The 12,537-nt window shown below is 35.7% G+C and overlaps 1 protein-coding gene across 21 annotated transcripts in view; it reads left to right on the forward strand.

Moving 5' to 3' along the window:
• The window catches only part of PCM1 (pericentriolar material 1), a 43,364-nt gene that overhangs the window by 23,001 nt on the left and 7,826 nt on the right, over positions 1–12,537 (forward strand). For 6 of the 21 annotated variants that reach the window (XM_032108662.1, XM_032108673.1, XM_032108674.1 and 3 more), the window contains 14 exons: positions 238–460; positions 585–730; positions 1,637–1,827; positions 3,002–3,185; positions 3,853–4,211; positions 4,752–4,910; positions 5,669–5,725; positions 6,902–7,074; positions 7,155–7,283; positions 7,879–7,999; positions 8,306–8,443; positions 8,691–8,824; positions 9,883–10,017; positions 10,549–10,746. In XM_032108662.1, coding sequence (XP_031964553.1) covers positions 238–460; positions 585–730; positions 1,637–1,827; positions 3,002–3,185; positions 3,853–4,211; positions 4,752–4,910; positions 5,669–5,725; positions 6,902–7,074; positions 7,155–7,283; positions 7,879–7,999; positions 8,306–8,443; positions 8,691–8,824; positions 9,883–10,017; positions 10,549–10,746 — 2,347 coding nt within the window. The remainder of the gene's footprint in view (positions 1–237; positions 461–584; positions 731–1,636; positions 1,828–3,001; positions 3,186–3,852; positions 4,212–4,751; positions 4,911–5,668; positions 5,726–6,901; positions 7,075–7,154; positions 7,284–7,878; positions 8,000–8,305; positions 8,444–8,690; positions 8,825–9,882; positions 10,018–10,548; positions 10,747–12,537) is intronic. The other 15 variants (XM_032108667.1, XM_032108678.1, XM_032108681.1 and 12 more) reach the window with 8 other exon arrangements.

Raw genomic sequence — 12,537 nt, forward strand, 5'->3', positions numbered from 1 at the left:
AAACAAGACCCAGAAGCGTCCTTAGCCCTTCTTTTTTGACAGTGATAGTCAGCTGGGGGCTTGTATTTTCCATTTGTTTAGGATCATGTTGGATGACAAAATGGCATGTGTGGTTAGCTGGCCTGTGCCATGCGAGTTGCTGATGTACAGCTTAAACATAATTTGAATAATGGAAGTATCATTTAGTTGTTTGAATTGTCTGATGTTGTCATCATTCTTCAATTTTTCCCAACCCAGGTGGAAAAACTGCCGTCCTCTTTCAGCAGATGGGAATTATCGACCAGTGTCTAAGGCCAGGCAACAGCAAAACATAAGTATGCGGCGTCAGGAAAATTTTCGGTGGATGTCTGAGCTTTCATATGTGGAAGAAAAGGAACAATGGCAAGAGCAGATCAATCAGTTGAAGAAACAGCATGAATTTAGTGTCAGCATTTGTCAAACTTTGATGCAGGATCAGCAGGTAGATATGAAGAATAGTTATTTTGCTGTTCTTATTTTGCCTTTTGTTCTCTTTCTAACTCTTTCTAGCAATAGCTTCTGGTTTTTGTAATTTGGTCACTGTTATACGTATTTTCTTTCCACAGACTCTCTCTTGCCTTCTACAGACTTTGCTTACGGGCCCTTACAGTATGATGCCCAATAACGTTGCATCTTCACAAATACATCTCATTATGCATCAGTTAAACCAGTGTTACACTCAACTGACTTGGCAGCAGAATAATGTCCAAAGGTTTGTTGATTGTATTAGTGTTTAACTGTGGAATTTGAAATGCTTCAGTAACAGGAACATGGTTATGTGAATAAAGGATTACAGATAATGGTTAAATATGAGAGTGTTGAACTTCTGAGTTGATTATGAGCTTTCGAAATTGTATGCACCATTTCTGGTTGTCTTTTTTTTCCCCCACCACCTCTTTAACACCTTTAAAAGAAAGTACTTTTCTAGGAGTCTTCATTGAAGAGAACCAAAAGTTGGCAAAAATCTGTTGCAATAGTTATTATTGAATGTGCTTCTGTGTCTGTGCTCTTCACTAGACTACCTGGCAAGATTTGGATTCTAATGGTAATAGACAGGAAAAAAGTTTTGTCCTTTCTTAGTGTTTTCAGTTAGAATTTATGCTTCTTACATTCCATTTGGATGTACTACATTTGGCTTCTGAACAATGATCTTTTTTGAATAAAGATGTAATAGTCATTTTAATTCATTGCATGAAAGTTCAAGCTCTTCGTCTCTGTTTTGTATTTGGTAAGTGGTATATAGGTGCTATCCTCTTAAACAATTTTTAAAATTAATTTTAACCTCAGTTCTGTAAATACTTTGTGTATTTGATTGTTTCTACTTCTGAGCTTGCTTATTGCTTTAGTATCTAGTCAATTTTTTGTTGTTCTTGCAAGGATGTTTAACCTGTGTATGCATGACCACTAATATAGAGCAGTTGATTTTAAACCAACTCGGGATTAAATATAAGTAATTTTTGTCTTGAGGTTTTTTTTATTAGCTAAATAGAGCAGTTCTTTACACACATTACATGGTGTAGGTGAAATAATACTAAACTCAAATTACTTGAATATAAATTTAAAGTTTTCCCATAAAATTCTTTTTTTTCCCAAGTTGTCGTTTTTTCTTATTTTCAAGGTTGAAACAAATGTTAAGTGATGTTATGCGGCAACAAGAACAACAGTGTCAAGAGAAACCATCGAGAAAGGAGAGAGGCAGTAATGCACCACCACCTCCATCTCCTGTTTTCTGTCCATTCAACTTCCCTCCACAGCCTGTGAACCTCTTTAGTGTTCCAGGATTTACTAATTTTTCTTCCTTTGCTCCAGGTGAGTATTATTATTGGTGTGAGAAGTAATAGGAATTTCAAAAATTTACATTTCCTCATTTAATTGAAATTGTAATGTGAACTTCATGAAACTCTGTCACTTTTCCTTTATATTGAAATGGTCTTAAGCAGAAGTTTACTATTTATTGCTGAATAATTGTATATTTTTGCTTCAGTATGAAGAGCAAGACTCTCTCAATATGAAGTTAGTTATACTTGAAAATACTCACTCCATGAAATTAAGGTTTTAAATGTTCTTCATCCAGTATGTGAAAAGCAATGTTTGAAGCTTTTACATACCTTCAGAAATCATTTCATAGTTGAAATCATGTTTTAAGTGAGCCATGTAATTGGAAAGTGGCACTTGGTAATTATTTCTGGTTTTCTGAGAACCTCAAACGCTCGTATTTGTTAAAAATGCCTGTAAATGGAGCATGTTAAACAGTTTTTGTTCCCGTCAGAGTTATACAGTAACTGTTGACTTGGATACAGTATTCCTTATCTCTTTCTTGAATCTACTTCTGCTGTTGAATTTGGAAGGAAAAGAATGTAGCTGTTTTACTGTATAATTCAAAGTAAACAAAACTGTCTTGGTATACTTCCGTCTTTTTAGGAAACTAGGAAATAGGCATAGACCTAGATTAGTGCTTTCAAATTGCAGAGTCTGTTTTCTGTTTGAGAACATCCTTTAAATTACATGGAACCTGCCGAAAGGAACAGTTACATTCAGTTGGCTGCTTCCATAAAGATTCCGACTAAATTTAAGTATTATGAATCTGTGACCTTTCTGGCTCTATGAGTACTTGAACCATTGGAATTTTCTTGTCAATTTGATGGTGGTTGAAGTATTGATAAGGTCTTCAGGCAGACAGGATTCTATCTTCTTTTGGAACTTTCGTTATTTTTACTTTCACTTTCAGGAGCTCTTTACTGGGGCTTCTTGCAGGACCTTCATCTCCACTGATGGAATTGTAGTATACAGTAGTGTTTGAAACCTGCACTTAAGATAAATTCTGATTGTTTACAGTGCTTTCAGGATGAAAACAGTTCTTGCTTACTTGCCCACTGTATTTTTGCTTCGTAACTTCATGCTGCCATGCAGTATGTCTCAAATATTAATTTTATTACACAAATAAATGAGGTAGGATCTTCTGACTCTCTTGTTTACTTTGTAGGTATTAATTGTAATCCAGTGTTCCCATCTGGTTTTGGAGATTTTGCACACAATATTTCTCCACACAGTAGTGAGCAGCAGGAGCAACAACATCCTCTAGATCACAATACTTCTGGGAAAACTGAGTATATGGCATTCCCCAAACCCTTTGAAAGCAGTTCCTCTAATGGAGCAGAAAAACAAAGGTATTTAATGTCAAAGTGCAGCTCTCCTTTAATAATTTTTCCTCCCTCTCCTCGCTTTTTGGGGGCTTGTGGGAATTCATGATTCATTGAGGGAATTTATTGTCATGGAATTACAATATGAGCTGTACTTTTGTGGCTTCCAGTTTAGTTTTTTTCATTTTTTCAGTAGTGTTCCACTTTTCTGTTTATTAATTAATGTATAATTTCATGAATGAACATTTTAAAATCAAATGTAGTCTTGGAGTGGTTTTGTAACACTTTCTGTAAATGGAGGAAGATTTTGTTTCTGTGGGGTTTTCAAACTTGAGTTGCTTGAATAACTAGAGGATATAATTTCAGTGAATGCTTATTTTTTTGTGCTACTGTAGATTGTACTGAATGTTGCTTTAAGGAATGGTTTGTCCTATGGTACTATTTGAGCACAGCAGTAGCTGCATAAATATATTTATATTAAAACCAGCAATAGACGGGAAGTTCTTCTGTTTTCCATTTGGAAGGGTTCTCTAGCAGCACTTACTTCTCAGTATTCATTTGATGTCTAAGTAACAATGGCAGATAAATTGCATTACGGATAAACTGTTTACCTGGTAATACATGATGTTTCTATTTGAGAGATTAGGTTATGATATACTGAGATTGATCTGTGTGTGGTTTTTTTTTCCGACAGAAGGAGTCACAGACAACCTGAAGAGGAATTGGAAAAAAGATCAACTTGGCTTAATGATAGCCAAGAAATGAAAAAAGATGATCAGTCTCAGCTGAAAGCAGGTTTTGCAGTTTCAGTACAAAACATTGCTTCTAGTCATAAAAATCAGTCTGATATGAACCGGAGAAGAGAGTTTGATGAAGAGTCTTTGGAGAGTTTCAGTAGCATGCCTGATCCAGTAGACCCAACTACTGTGACAAAGACATTTAGATCCAGAAAAGCATCAGCGCAAGCAAGCCTGGCATCAAAAGATAAAACACCCAAATCAAAGAATAAAAGGAAGACTTCTTCTCAGCTAAAAGGCAGAGTTAAAAATACTGGTAGGTTGTAAAGTAATCTTGGATACCATGGCAAACTTGGATTGGATTTTAATCATTATGTTCCAGAGAATTTACTCTCCATAAATGGTACCTATAATAATGAAAGTAAGTTATTGAAATGAGTTCATTTTATATAGTACAGCTGCATAAGGTTTTTTAGTATTTCAGTAAATAGAAAGTAAAAAACCAATTGAGATACCATGATTTAAAAGCATAATGGATCCACATATGTGCAGATTTGAAATAATGAGAACCTTCTTCATTGTCATGTTCAAACTGAATTATTTGCTGAAAAATATGCTTCATTAAAATTCTGAATTCTGAAAAGAGAGGGACTGTACTAGTTAGTATAGTAATACTGTTGGGGTTGCTGAGGATTTAGTACTACTGTATGGCTTCAGTGTACAGAGGAGAATTTTAAGCTAGGAAGGATCATTAGTATGTTGCATCTTTAAGAGTGCTCTTGAAAAAACTTTTTAAAGTAATAAAACATTTTGTAAGCTGTTTCTTTATTTCTTCCTTTTAATTTCCTCCCATTAGGTTATGAAAGTGCAAGTGCTTCTAGTGTGTGTGAACCCTGCAAGAACAATAAAAGCAGACACTCTGATGATGTGGTTCATGCAAAGGTGTTCAGCAAAAGGAATCAGGAACAATTGGAAAAAATAATTAAATACAGTAGATCTACAGAAATGTCTTCCGGTACTCTTTTCTGAATTTCTAATTATTTTGTGAACTTTTCTGAGTAAGGGACCTTAGTTGTTAGTGTGTTATTTAAACGCAGTGTGTTTTGACAGAAGACAGTACTGTATGTTTAGCATGTGGATTTTGCATTTTAATTTCTAAGGATGCTGTAAAAGTTGGTTGCTTTTGGGTGTTTTCTTTATATTAAGTACTTGATTAAAGTAATTAAAAACCTGTTACTGTAAACCAAGCAAAACTGTAGCCAATCTCACCCATTTGTTGGTGATTTTATGGAAAGTAACTGCAAAACTGATGAAACTTTGCTTAGTGTTTAAACTGCCTCCTGTACTGCGTATGTGTCTTCTTCCTAGTCGTGCTTAAATGAGCTCCATCAAATATCATTCAAATTCAGTCCTATAACATCACATAAGCCCTTACATTTTTGCCATCTGCACTGCTTTTCTTGTATCTAGATCATAAAAATTCTCTCTCCTGTGTCTTTTTTGGTTCTGCCAGTATTTTTGTTTGAGAGATGCAGAAATTTTAGTTGTTGTAGCACAGTATAAAGCTTTGCCAGCGTAGCTGTGTCCACACAAAGAGCTGTTTATTAGTGTACAGAGTAAATTTCGCTGGTCAAGTTCTCATTCGCACAATAAGCAGCTCTGATGTGGTTTGGATAACTAAGCAGTCTTGCTCCTGCTGTTTTGTATAGACCCTGTCTTTATTTCTGGTGCGCATTTTTGTGTTTATCACTGTCTATCCCCACTTTCCTACAGCGCATGCTAGGAGAATTCTGCAGCAGTCTAACAGAAATGCATGCATTGAAGCGCCAGGTAATGCATTCACTGCTTAGCTTCAACAATATCCTATTACTTTTTTTTTTTCTTCTCTTAGCTTTGGTCCTATAACTCTCTGTTTAGCAGATGTTCAAGATCAGTGCTATTGCAGCACCTTCTCTATAACCAAGACAAAAGAAGTAACTTTGCATGAAATGCAGTGTTACAAACTACTTTGAATTACAGTTGTGGAGAACGTGTTTACCATGTTCTTGATTAGTAAAAATTATAAATAGAAAATGCAGAGGTAGATACTACATCAGAAAACTAATTTCAGTAGGCATTTTTAGTATGTTTAAAAGGTGCTATTACATATTAATAATGGGGGAGGGAAGCAATTTGTGGTAACTTTTTAAAGGCTGAAAAAAGTTGCCTGTGCTCAAAAAATGGTAAACTATTTGCAGATAATCAAATTGCCCAGTAATGTTTGTTGTATTGCTGATAACTTCATTAACTTGAGTACTAACAAATACACATCTGTTAAACTGAGTTTTCCAAATTTAACTTTGTTTCCATTCAGCACTTTCCAAATTATGTATGTAATAATTGTTGTGATGCAAGGATAATGCTTAATTTTCAAATGAATGAGAGATTTATTAGGGAACACATTGTCTTCTCATACATATGTAATAGGGTTTAAGAGTAGGTTTTATGTGAACTTGGGAGTGATATTAGGCACATATGAGACTGTCGCATTTATGTTTGGGAAGGAGTGGCTATCTTGAGTTCAGTCTAAAGCTTTCTTAATGCTGCTTGTGTTGCAAAAGCGTGGACTACTTGCGTTATATAAACTTGAGACCTTTGGCTATCTTGCTTGAGATGTCTTAAAACTCCATTTTCAGTGTTGAATACCTATTCTGAAAGTGTCATTGTGGCGTGTGCAATATTCTCTTTTATAAAGAATACTTTCTAAAGGCATTGTTCAGAAGTGTAAAGAAAATTATTTTTACGGTTGCTCTGTATTGTATTTCATATATTAAAGATTGCATAAGATATAATTTAAGAACGTTTGCCCTTCAGCAAATCAGTAAGCTTTATGAAAGCAGCTATATAAGGGAATCTGCAGTGATTGAGACATAATCTGTATGCCTGTAACTTGCATACCTGATAGGCAGTTGTCTTTCAAATGGATGCTTGTCAAGGACTGAACAAGTTCCTTTTTTTTCCCTACAGAAACTGGTAGTGATCTTTCTATGTTTGAGGCTTTGCGAGACACAATTTATTCTGAAGTGGCAACTCTTATTTCTCAAAATGAGTCTCGTCCCCACTTTCTTATTGAACTTTTCCATGCGCTTCAGCTGCTAAATACAGATTATCTGAGGCAAAGGGCTCTTTATGCTTTACAGGTATGCACAGAATTTTTGATTTTGTGTATGAATCAAGCAAACTTTAGATCTTTTTTTACAGCATAGTTTATCTTTTCCAGGATATAGTGACCAGACATTTATCTGAGAAAAATGAAAAAGGGAAGTCTGCAAAATCACTGAATTCTGCAACATGGGTGGCATCAAATTCTGAACTCACTCCCAGTGAAAGCCTTGCCTCTACAGATGATGTAAGTTTTCAAATTCAGAAGCTACTGACAGCTTTTCCTGTATTTCAGTTTGCACGCATGCATGCTTGTCTACTGCAATACTCATACTAGGGATTGAATTTTGCTAAAATTAGTATTGACTTACACAGACTTTTCTAAACAACTAGTGGCAAGAGAATCAATGCAAGAGTGATAAAATGTGGTAGGATTCTTGGTACTGCAAGTGAATGATGTGTCAGGGATGAATGGAACCTGGAGAGGGATGTAAATTGGAAGCTTATACATTCAGAAAGAGCCAAAATCCTCTTCTGAGTAAGCTCAGGGCAAGTACTGATCACAAGATTCTCCAAAAATTTTTGCTTTTTTGTATTTAGGAAATCGCTTACACCTCTGGACAGTTTCTTACATGGTTTGTACTAGAAGTATATTTGAAGCAAGTGTGGTAGATTCACCTACTGGATTTATATCCTGAAAGTGGGGTTGTTCTCCAGTCAGGCAGCCTGGTCACAAGTCCTGATACCACATCATGTCACTGAAGAGAATTGCTGGCTTGTTCTCCCATCTGTGAGAGTATGGTGTGTTCCTTCTTTGTATTCAGTTGTCTGGTATTTTTTAGGAAACTTTTGGCAAGAACTTTTCTACAGAAGCATGTCAAGATTGTGAACAACATGATGCAGACAATGGGAGTACTATGTCTACATCTTCGAATTTTGAACCCTTTGCCACTGATGACCTTGGTGAGAATGATGTGACTTAGTGTTTTAAGTGTTACTTCCTCCCGCCCAAAATGCCTGCCATTGTCTGCACTTTAATACACTGTTACTTGATTTTTAGTGTGTAGTCACGTTTTGTAAGACAAAACATAAATAAATTAGCTAATCGTGAAACACTTTGAGTTTATCAAAGTGTGTAGTAAAATGTTATAACTAGTTACATGTATATTTCAAAACTTGTGGCCTTGAATTCATTTTTATCATTGTTTATTTGTCTATCAATTGAAAACTTTTTATATAGATTAAAAAGTGTTTTTATTCTAAATATAGGCAACACAGTGATTCACTTAGATAAAGCTTTGTCTTGGATGAGGGAATATGAGCGTATGAAAGTTGAAGCTGAAAGTACCCTTGACTCTGAGGGCTGCTCTAGTAATTTTCAGGGTGCTTCTACTGCTAAATTAGAAGGTATGCACATATACACATATTTTGCTTAGTTTTAGAAAATAATTATTGTAACTATCAAGCTAAATTGCTTTCCTCTTTATTTATATTGAAAACTTAGCAAAGTTTGAAAGGATATTTACATACTTAAGGAAATAAGATTTATTTTTTAAAAAAGAAAATACGTTTTTGAAAGTGGTATTTCTTTAATAGTAATGTTGACTGTATTAAATGTACTTTTTTTTTTTTTTTTTTTTTAAATTAAAACGAGGTCCAGGTACTGGTGAGTGTCAGTCTGTGCTGCAGTCAGGTGATGTTTCTGCAATTCCATGTCCTCGTATAGATACTCAGCAGCTTGACCGGCAGATTAAAGCAATTATGAAAGAGGTCATTCCTTTTCTGAAGGTAAGGGCTCTTTACACTATGGTGTGAAGTAGAAGAATAAGTAGAGTAATAGCACAGAGAGAACCTTATTTAAAATTTAAACTTGCCTCTTAGAAACAGCTGCCAATAAATACATGTTCAGTTGCAGACTCTGCTGAAGATGAAGTAAGAATTAAATGTTCCCACAGAAAGATTCTGTGTGGTTTTAATAGGAGAAATAAATGGTGAGGTTTCTAGATTTCACAGGGCTGGTGGACTTGACATCAAAAAGAATAGAGGTTGCTTGTTTTGGAGCTGACAAAATTTAATATAAAAATGTTTGACAATGGACTTCTGCAATATTTGCTGCCTTTTAGCAGACAGAACTGAGATCACTAATTAAAACTGTTACATATACAGTAATAGGGTATTTTTGAAGGACACCTCTGAGTAGTTGATTTTTAGCATTATTTTCTCCTGTTTACAAATATCTTTAAAGTTGTTGAGAGCTTTTTCACCTGTAGTCTGTGACTACAGAGAAGAAACGTACTTCTTTGAAGAAGGAGAAATAGTCACAATTCCTCCTTTGCAAGGTTGGAGAGCAGAGAAGATTGAGTTATAAGATGCTTAAGCCATCTCTGTTCCCTTTTATAGTATGCACAGTGTATAAGCTTAGGTTTGTCTAATAAGGTATTTGGTTGATACTAAGTTTAAAAACTGTATATTGCTGACATGCCAGTAACAGTGCCTGAAGACTTGTGTTTTGTTTGCAATTTTAAGGCTGCATGTAACAGTAGATATCTTAATATATGCTCTAATACACTTGTGTACACAGCAAGAATATATAAAGCTTCTTAGTTTGGCCAAATATCATAAGATGCAAAGTACTCATGTATTAGAAGACTGATAAATCTGTGTGTGTTGTGACCAATCAGTCATTAATGAAATACGGTGTTCGTGAGATTGATTAGGACCTTTTTCTGGAGTGTTGTTCTCTCAGTGGACAGGTGTTTTTTTAATAAATTAATTTCTGTATTTGGGATGATTGCTAATTTTTGTTTTGACGTGGTAACAAAGCTCATTCTGTGATACTTGTGTAGGAACACATGGATGAAGTATGCTCTTCTCAATTACTGACATCAGTAAGACGTATGGTCTTAACTCTTACGCAACAAAATGATGAAAGTAAAGAATTTGTGAAGTTCTTTCATAAGCAGCTTGGCAGTATACTTCAGGTTAGTAGTTTTTCAGTGCTGTTTTGCAACACTCAAGTTGCTAATGAGCAACAGATAAACCAGCTTCTCTGAAGTTGTATTTTACACCTTGAATAGCATAGCTGCTATTCTCCCTCAGCTTTGATATGGTGATGAGGTATTACCTTTAACTAATTATTTACTGCACACAGAACATCTTTTCTGTCACAGCCAGGTAGTGAGAGGTATATCTCTGGCCAGTGGCTGTCTTCAAGGAGAGCTCTGGTCATGCTTTTCATGGACATCCTGAGTAAATTCCTGAAAATCAGTAGTCTGCACTTTTTTTTTTTTTTTTTCCCCTACAAGCATGGAGTTTAAATCATGAGTTTATTAAGTTCTGTGTTACGTGACTAGAGATGCCATGTAAAATCTGTTTAAGACACTAAAACTTTTTTTTTAAATATGCAATATTATATACATAACTAATTTTGAGTTATTAGAAATATGAAAAATACTTAGTCTTTGAAGCTTGAAAGCCTGTTTCAGAAACTGAAGAATTATTTCTCTTCACAGGATTCACTGGCAAAATTTGCTGGTAGAAAATTAAAAGACTGTGGGGAGGATCTTCTTGTGGAGATCTCTGAAGTGTTATTTAATGAATTAGCCTTTTTTAAACTCATGCAAGACTTGGACAACAACAGTATTTCTGTAAAGCAGAGATGTAAACGAAAAATAGAAACTACTGAAGTAATACAGTCTTATGCTAAAGAGGTTTGTTTTATTTTATTTTTTGAAAAATGTAGCTTTACTGATATTTCTAAATATGTGTTTTCTAAACTAGTTTGATTACCTTATTTCATGTCTTATATATGTTTATTTATGTGACCAGTTATTACTATGTAATCACAGTATTGCTTGTGTAGGAGTGTGAACTGGTTTTCCTCAGTAAGGGCAAGTCCTGTGTTACAGATGAGTATCTGTTACAGATATCTAATTGTATAGACTTTGTTCATAATTCAGATGAAATGTTTTAAGGGTTATATATGAACATAGGAAGGAATAGACAAGTGTTGAAGTAGTGGTAACATCTGGGGCAATTGAGTAGTTGTTGTGGTTTCACCCCAGTAGGCAGCTGAGCCTCAGACAGCCATTCAGTTTCCTCTGTGGGATGGGGAGACAATCAGAAGGGTAAAATGGAGAAAACTCCTGCATCAAGATAAAGACAGTTGAATTGGTAAAGCAAAGGCCACACATGCAAGCAGAGCAAAACAGAGGATTCATTCACCACTTCCCCTGGGCAGGCAGGTGCTCAGCCACCGCTAGGAAAGCAGGGCTCCATCACATGTAATGGTGACTCGGGATGTCAAACACCATCACTTTGGATCTCTCCCCCTTCCTTGCCCTTTGCCCAGCTTTGTATGCTGATATGATGCCATATGATGTGGAACATCCCCTTGGGTCAGTGAGGATCATCTTCCCTGGCTGTGTCCTCTTCCAAGTGCTGTGCACTCTCAGACCCCTTGCTTTTGGGGCGGGTTAAGGAGCAAAAAAGGTCTTGACTCTGTGGAATGCTGTTCAGCAGTAATGAAAACATCACTGTGCTATCAACCCTGCGTTCAGCCTCATACTATCTACTGTAAAGAAATTTAACTCTATCCCAGTGTGTTGGTTTTGCATGGCCCCACTACACCCAGCTAAATATTTTGACATATGGGAGGTCCCAGTTCATTATCTCTTCAAAGTTTGCTGCTGGTTTCCTTGCAGTAGCTTAGTTAGGCATCATCTTTAATAAATTAGAGTAAGTCCTCTGAAGTTGTCATGTAGTTGGTTTGTTGGCATGTGCAGAAAGAATCACTTTCTGGGCTTGGTGTGTAAAATATATATAAAGTTTTCAGAAATATTTGAGACTGTATGACATATTCTTGCTCTAAAAAGGCAGTTTTGGCTAGGATTCACATCACTTACATTATTAATTTTAGAACTGCTTTTATTGGGAGCATAGCTGCTTTTTTCCAAGTTCTATGATCTGTTTGCAAGACAAACAATAAGCCAGATCATGTTCATGTAGTTATGATTTCAGTGTCCTTTCAGCTTTCTTCTAGAAACACAAATACCAAAGCAAACCCTTAACTCATTTTTAAATGTCAAGAGAAGATATTGTTTGAACCTGTCATCTATAAAGTCCCATAAGTATTTTTAGGTGTACCATCAGCTATATTTCAAGATAATTCGATTTAGATATATCGATAGCATGGCTATTGAGGAATATGAGGGAGACTGTAGAATGTCTTGTAAAGAGGCCAGAGGAGCACTCTGAATCCAAGAAAGAGTTGAACATGACTTTCTGTTTTGTCTGAAGTTGCCCATTGGGCATTTGTTACATAAAGAGTTGGTTTATACCTGCTGTGCGAAAGCATGGAGCCTGCCCAGATTCAGCATTTCTTCTCTCCTGGAAGACAGAGAGTTAGGGTTGAGGTCAGTGTTTGTCTCGTTGTGGCAGAGGTTCAGATTCAACAAAGTCAGAGATGAGCCTGACCATTTGTACAGACCTGCACAATTATC

The sequence above is a fragment of the Corvus moneduloides genome, chromosome 5, assembly GCF_009650955.1.
Source record: "Corvus moneduloides isolate bCorMon1 chromosome 5, bCorMon1.pri, whole genome shotgun sequence".
Lineage (NCBI taxonomy): Eukaryota > Metazoa > Chordata > Aves > Passeriformes > Corvidae > Corvus > Corvus moneduloides.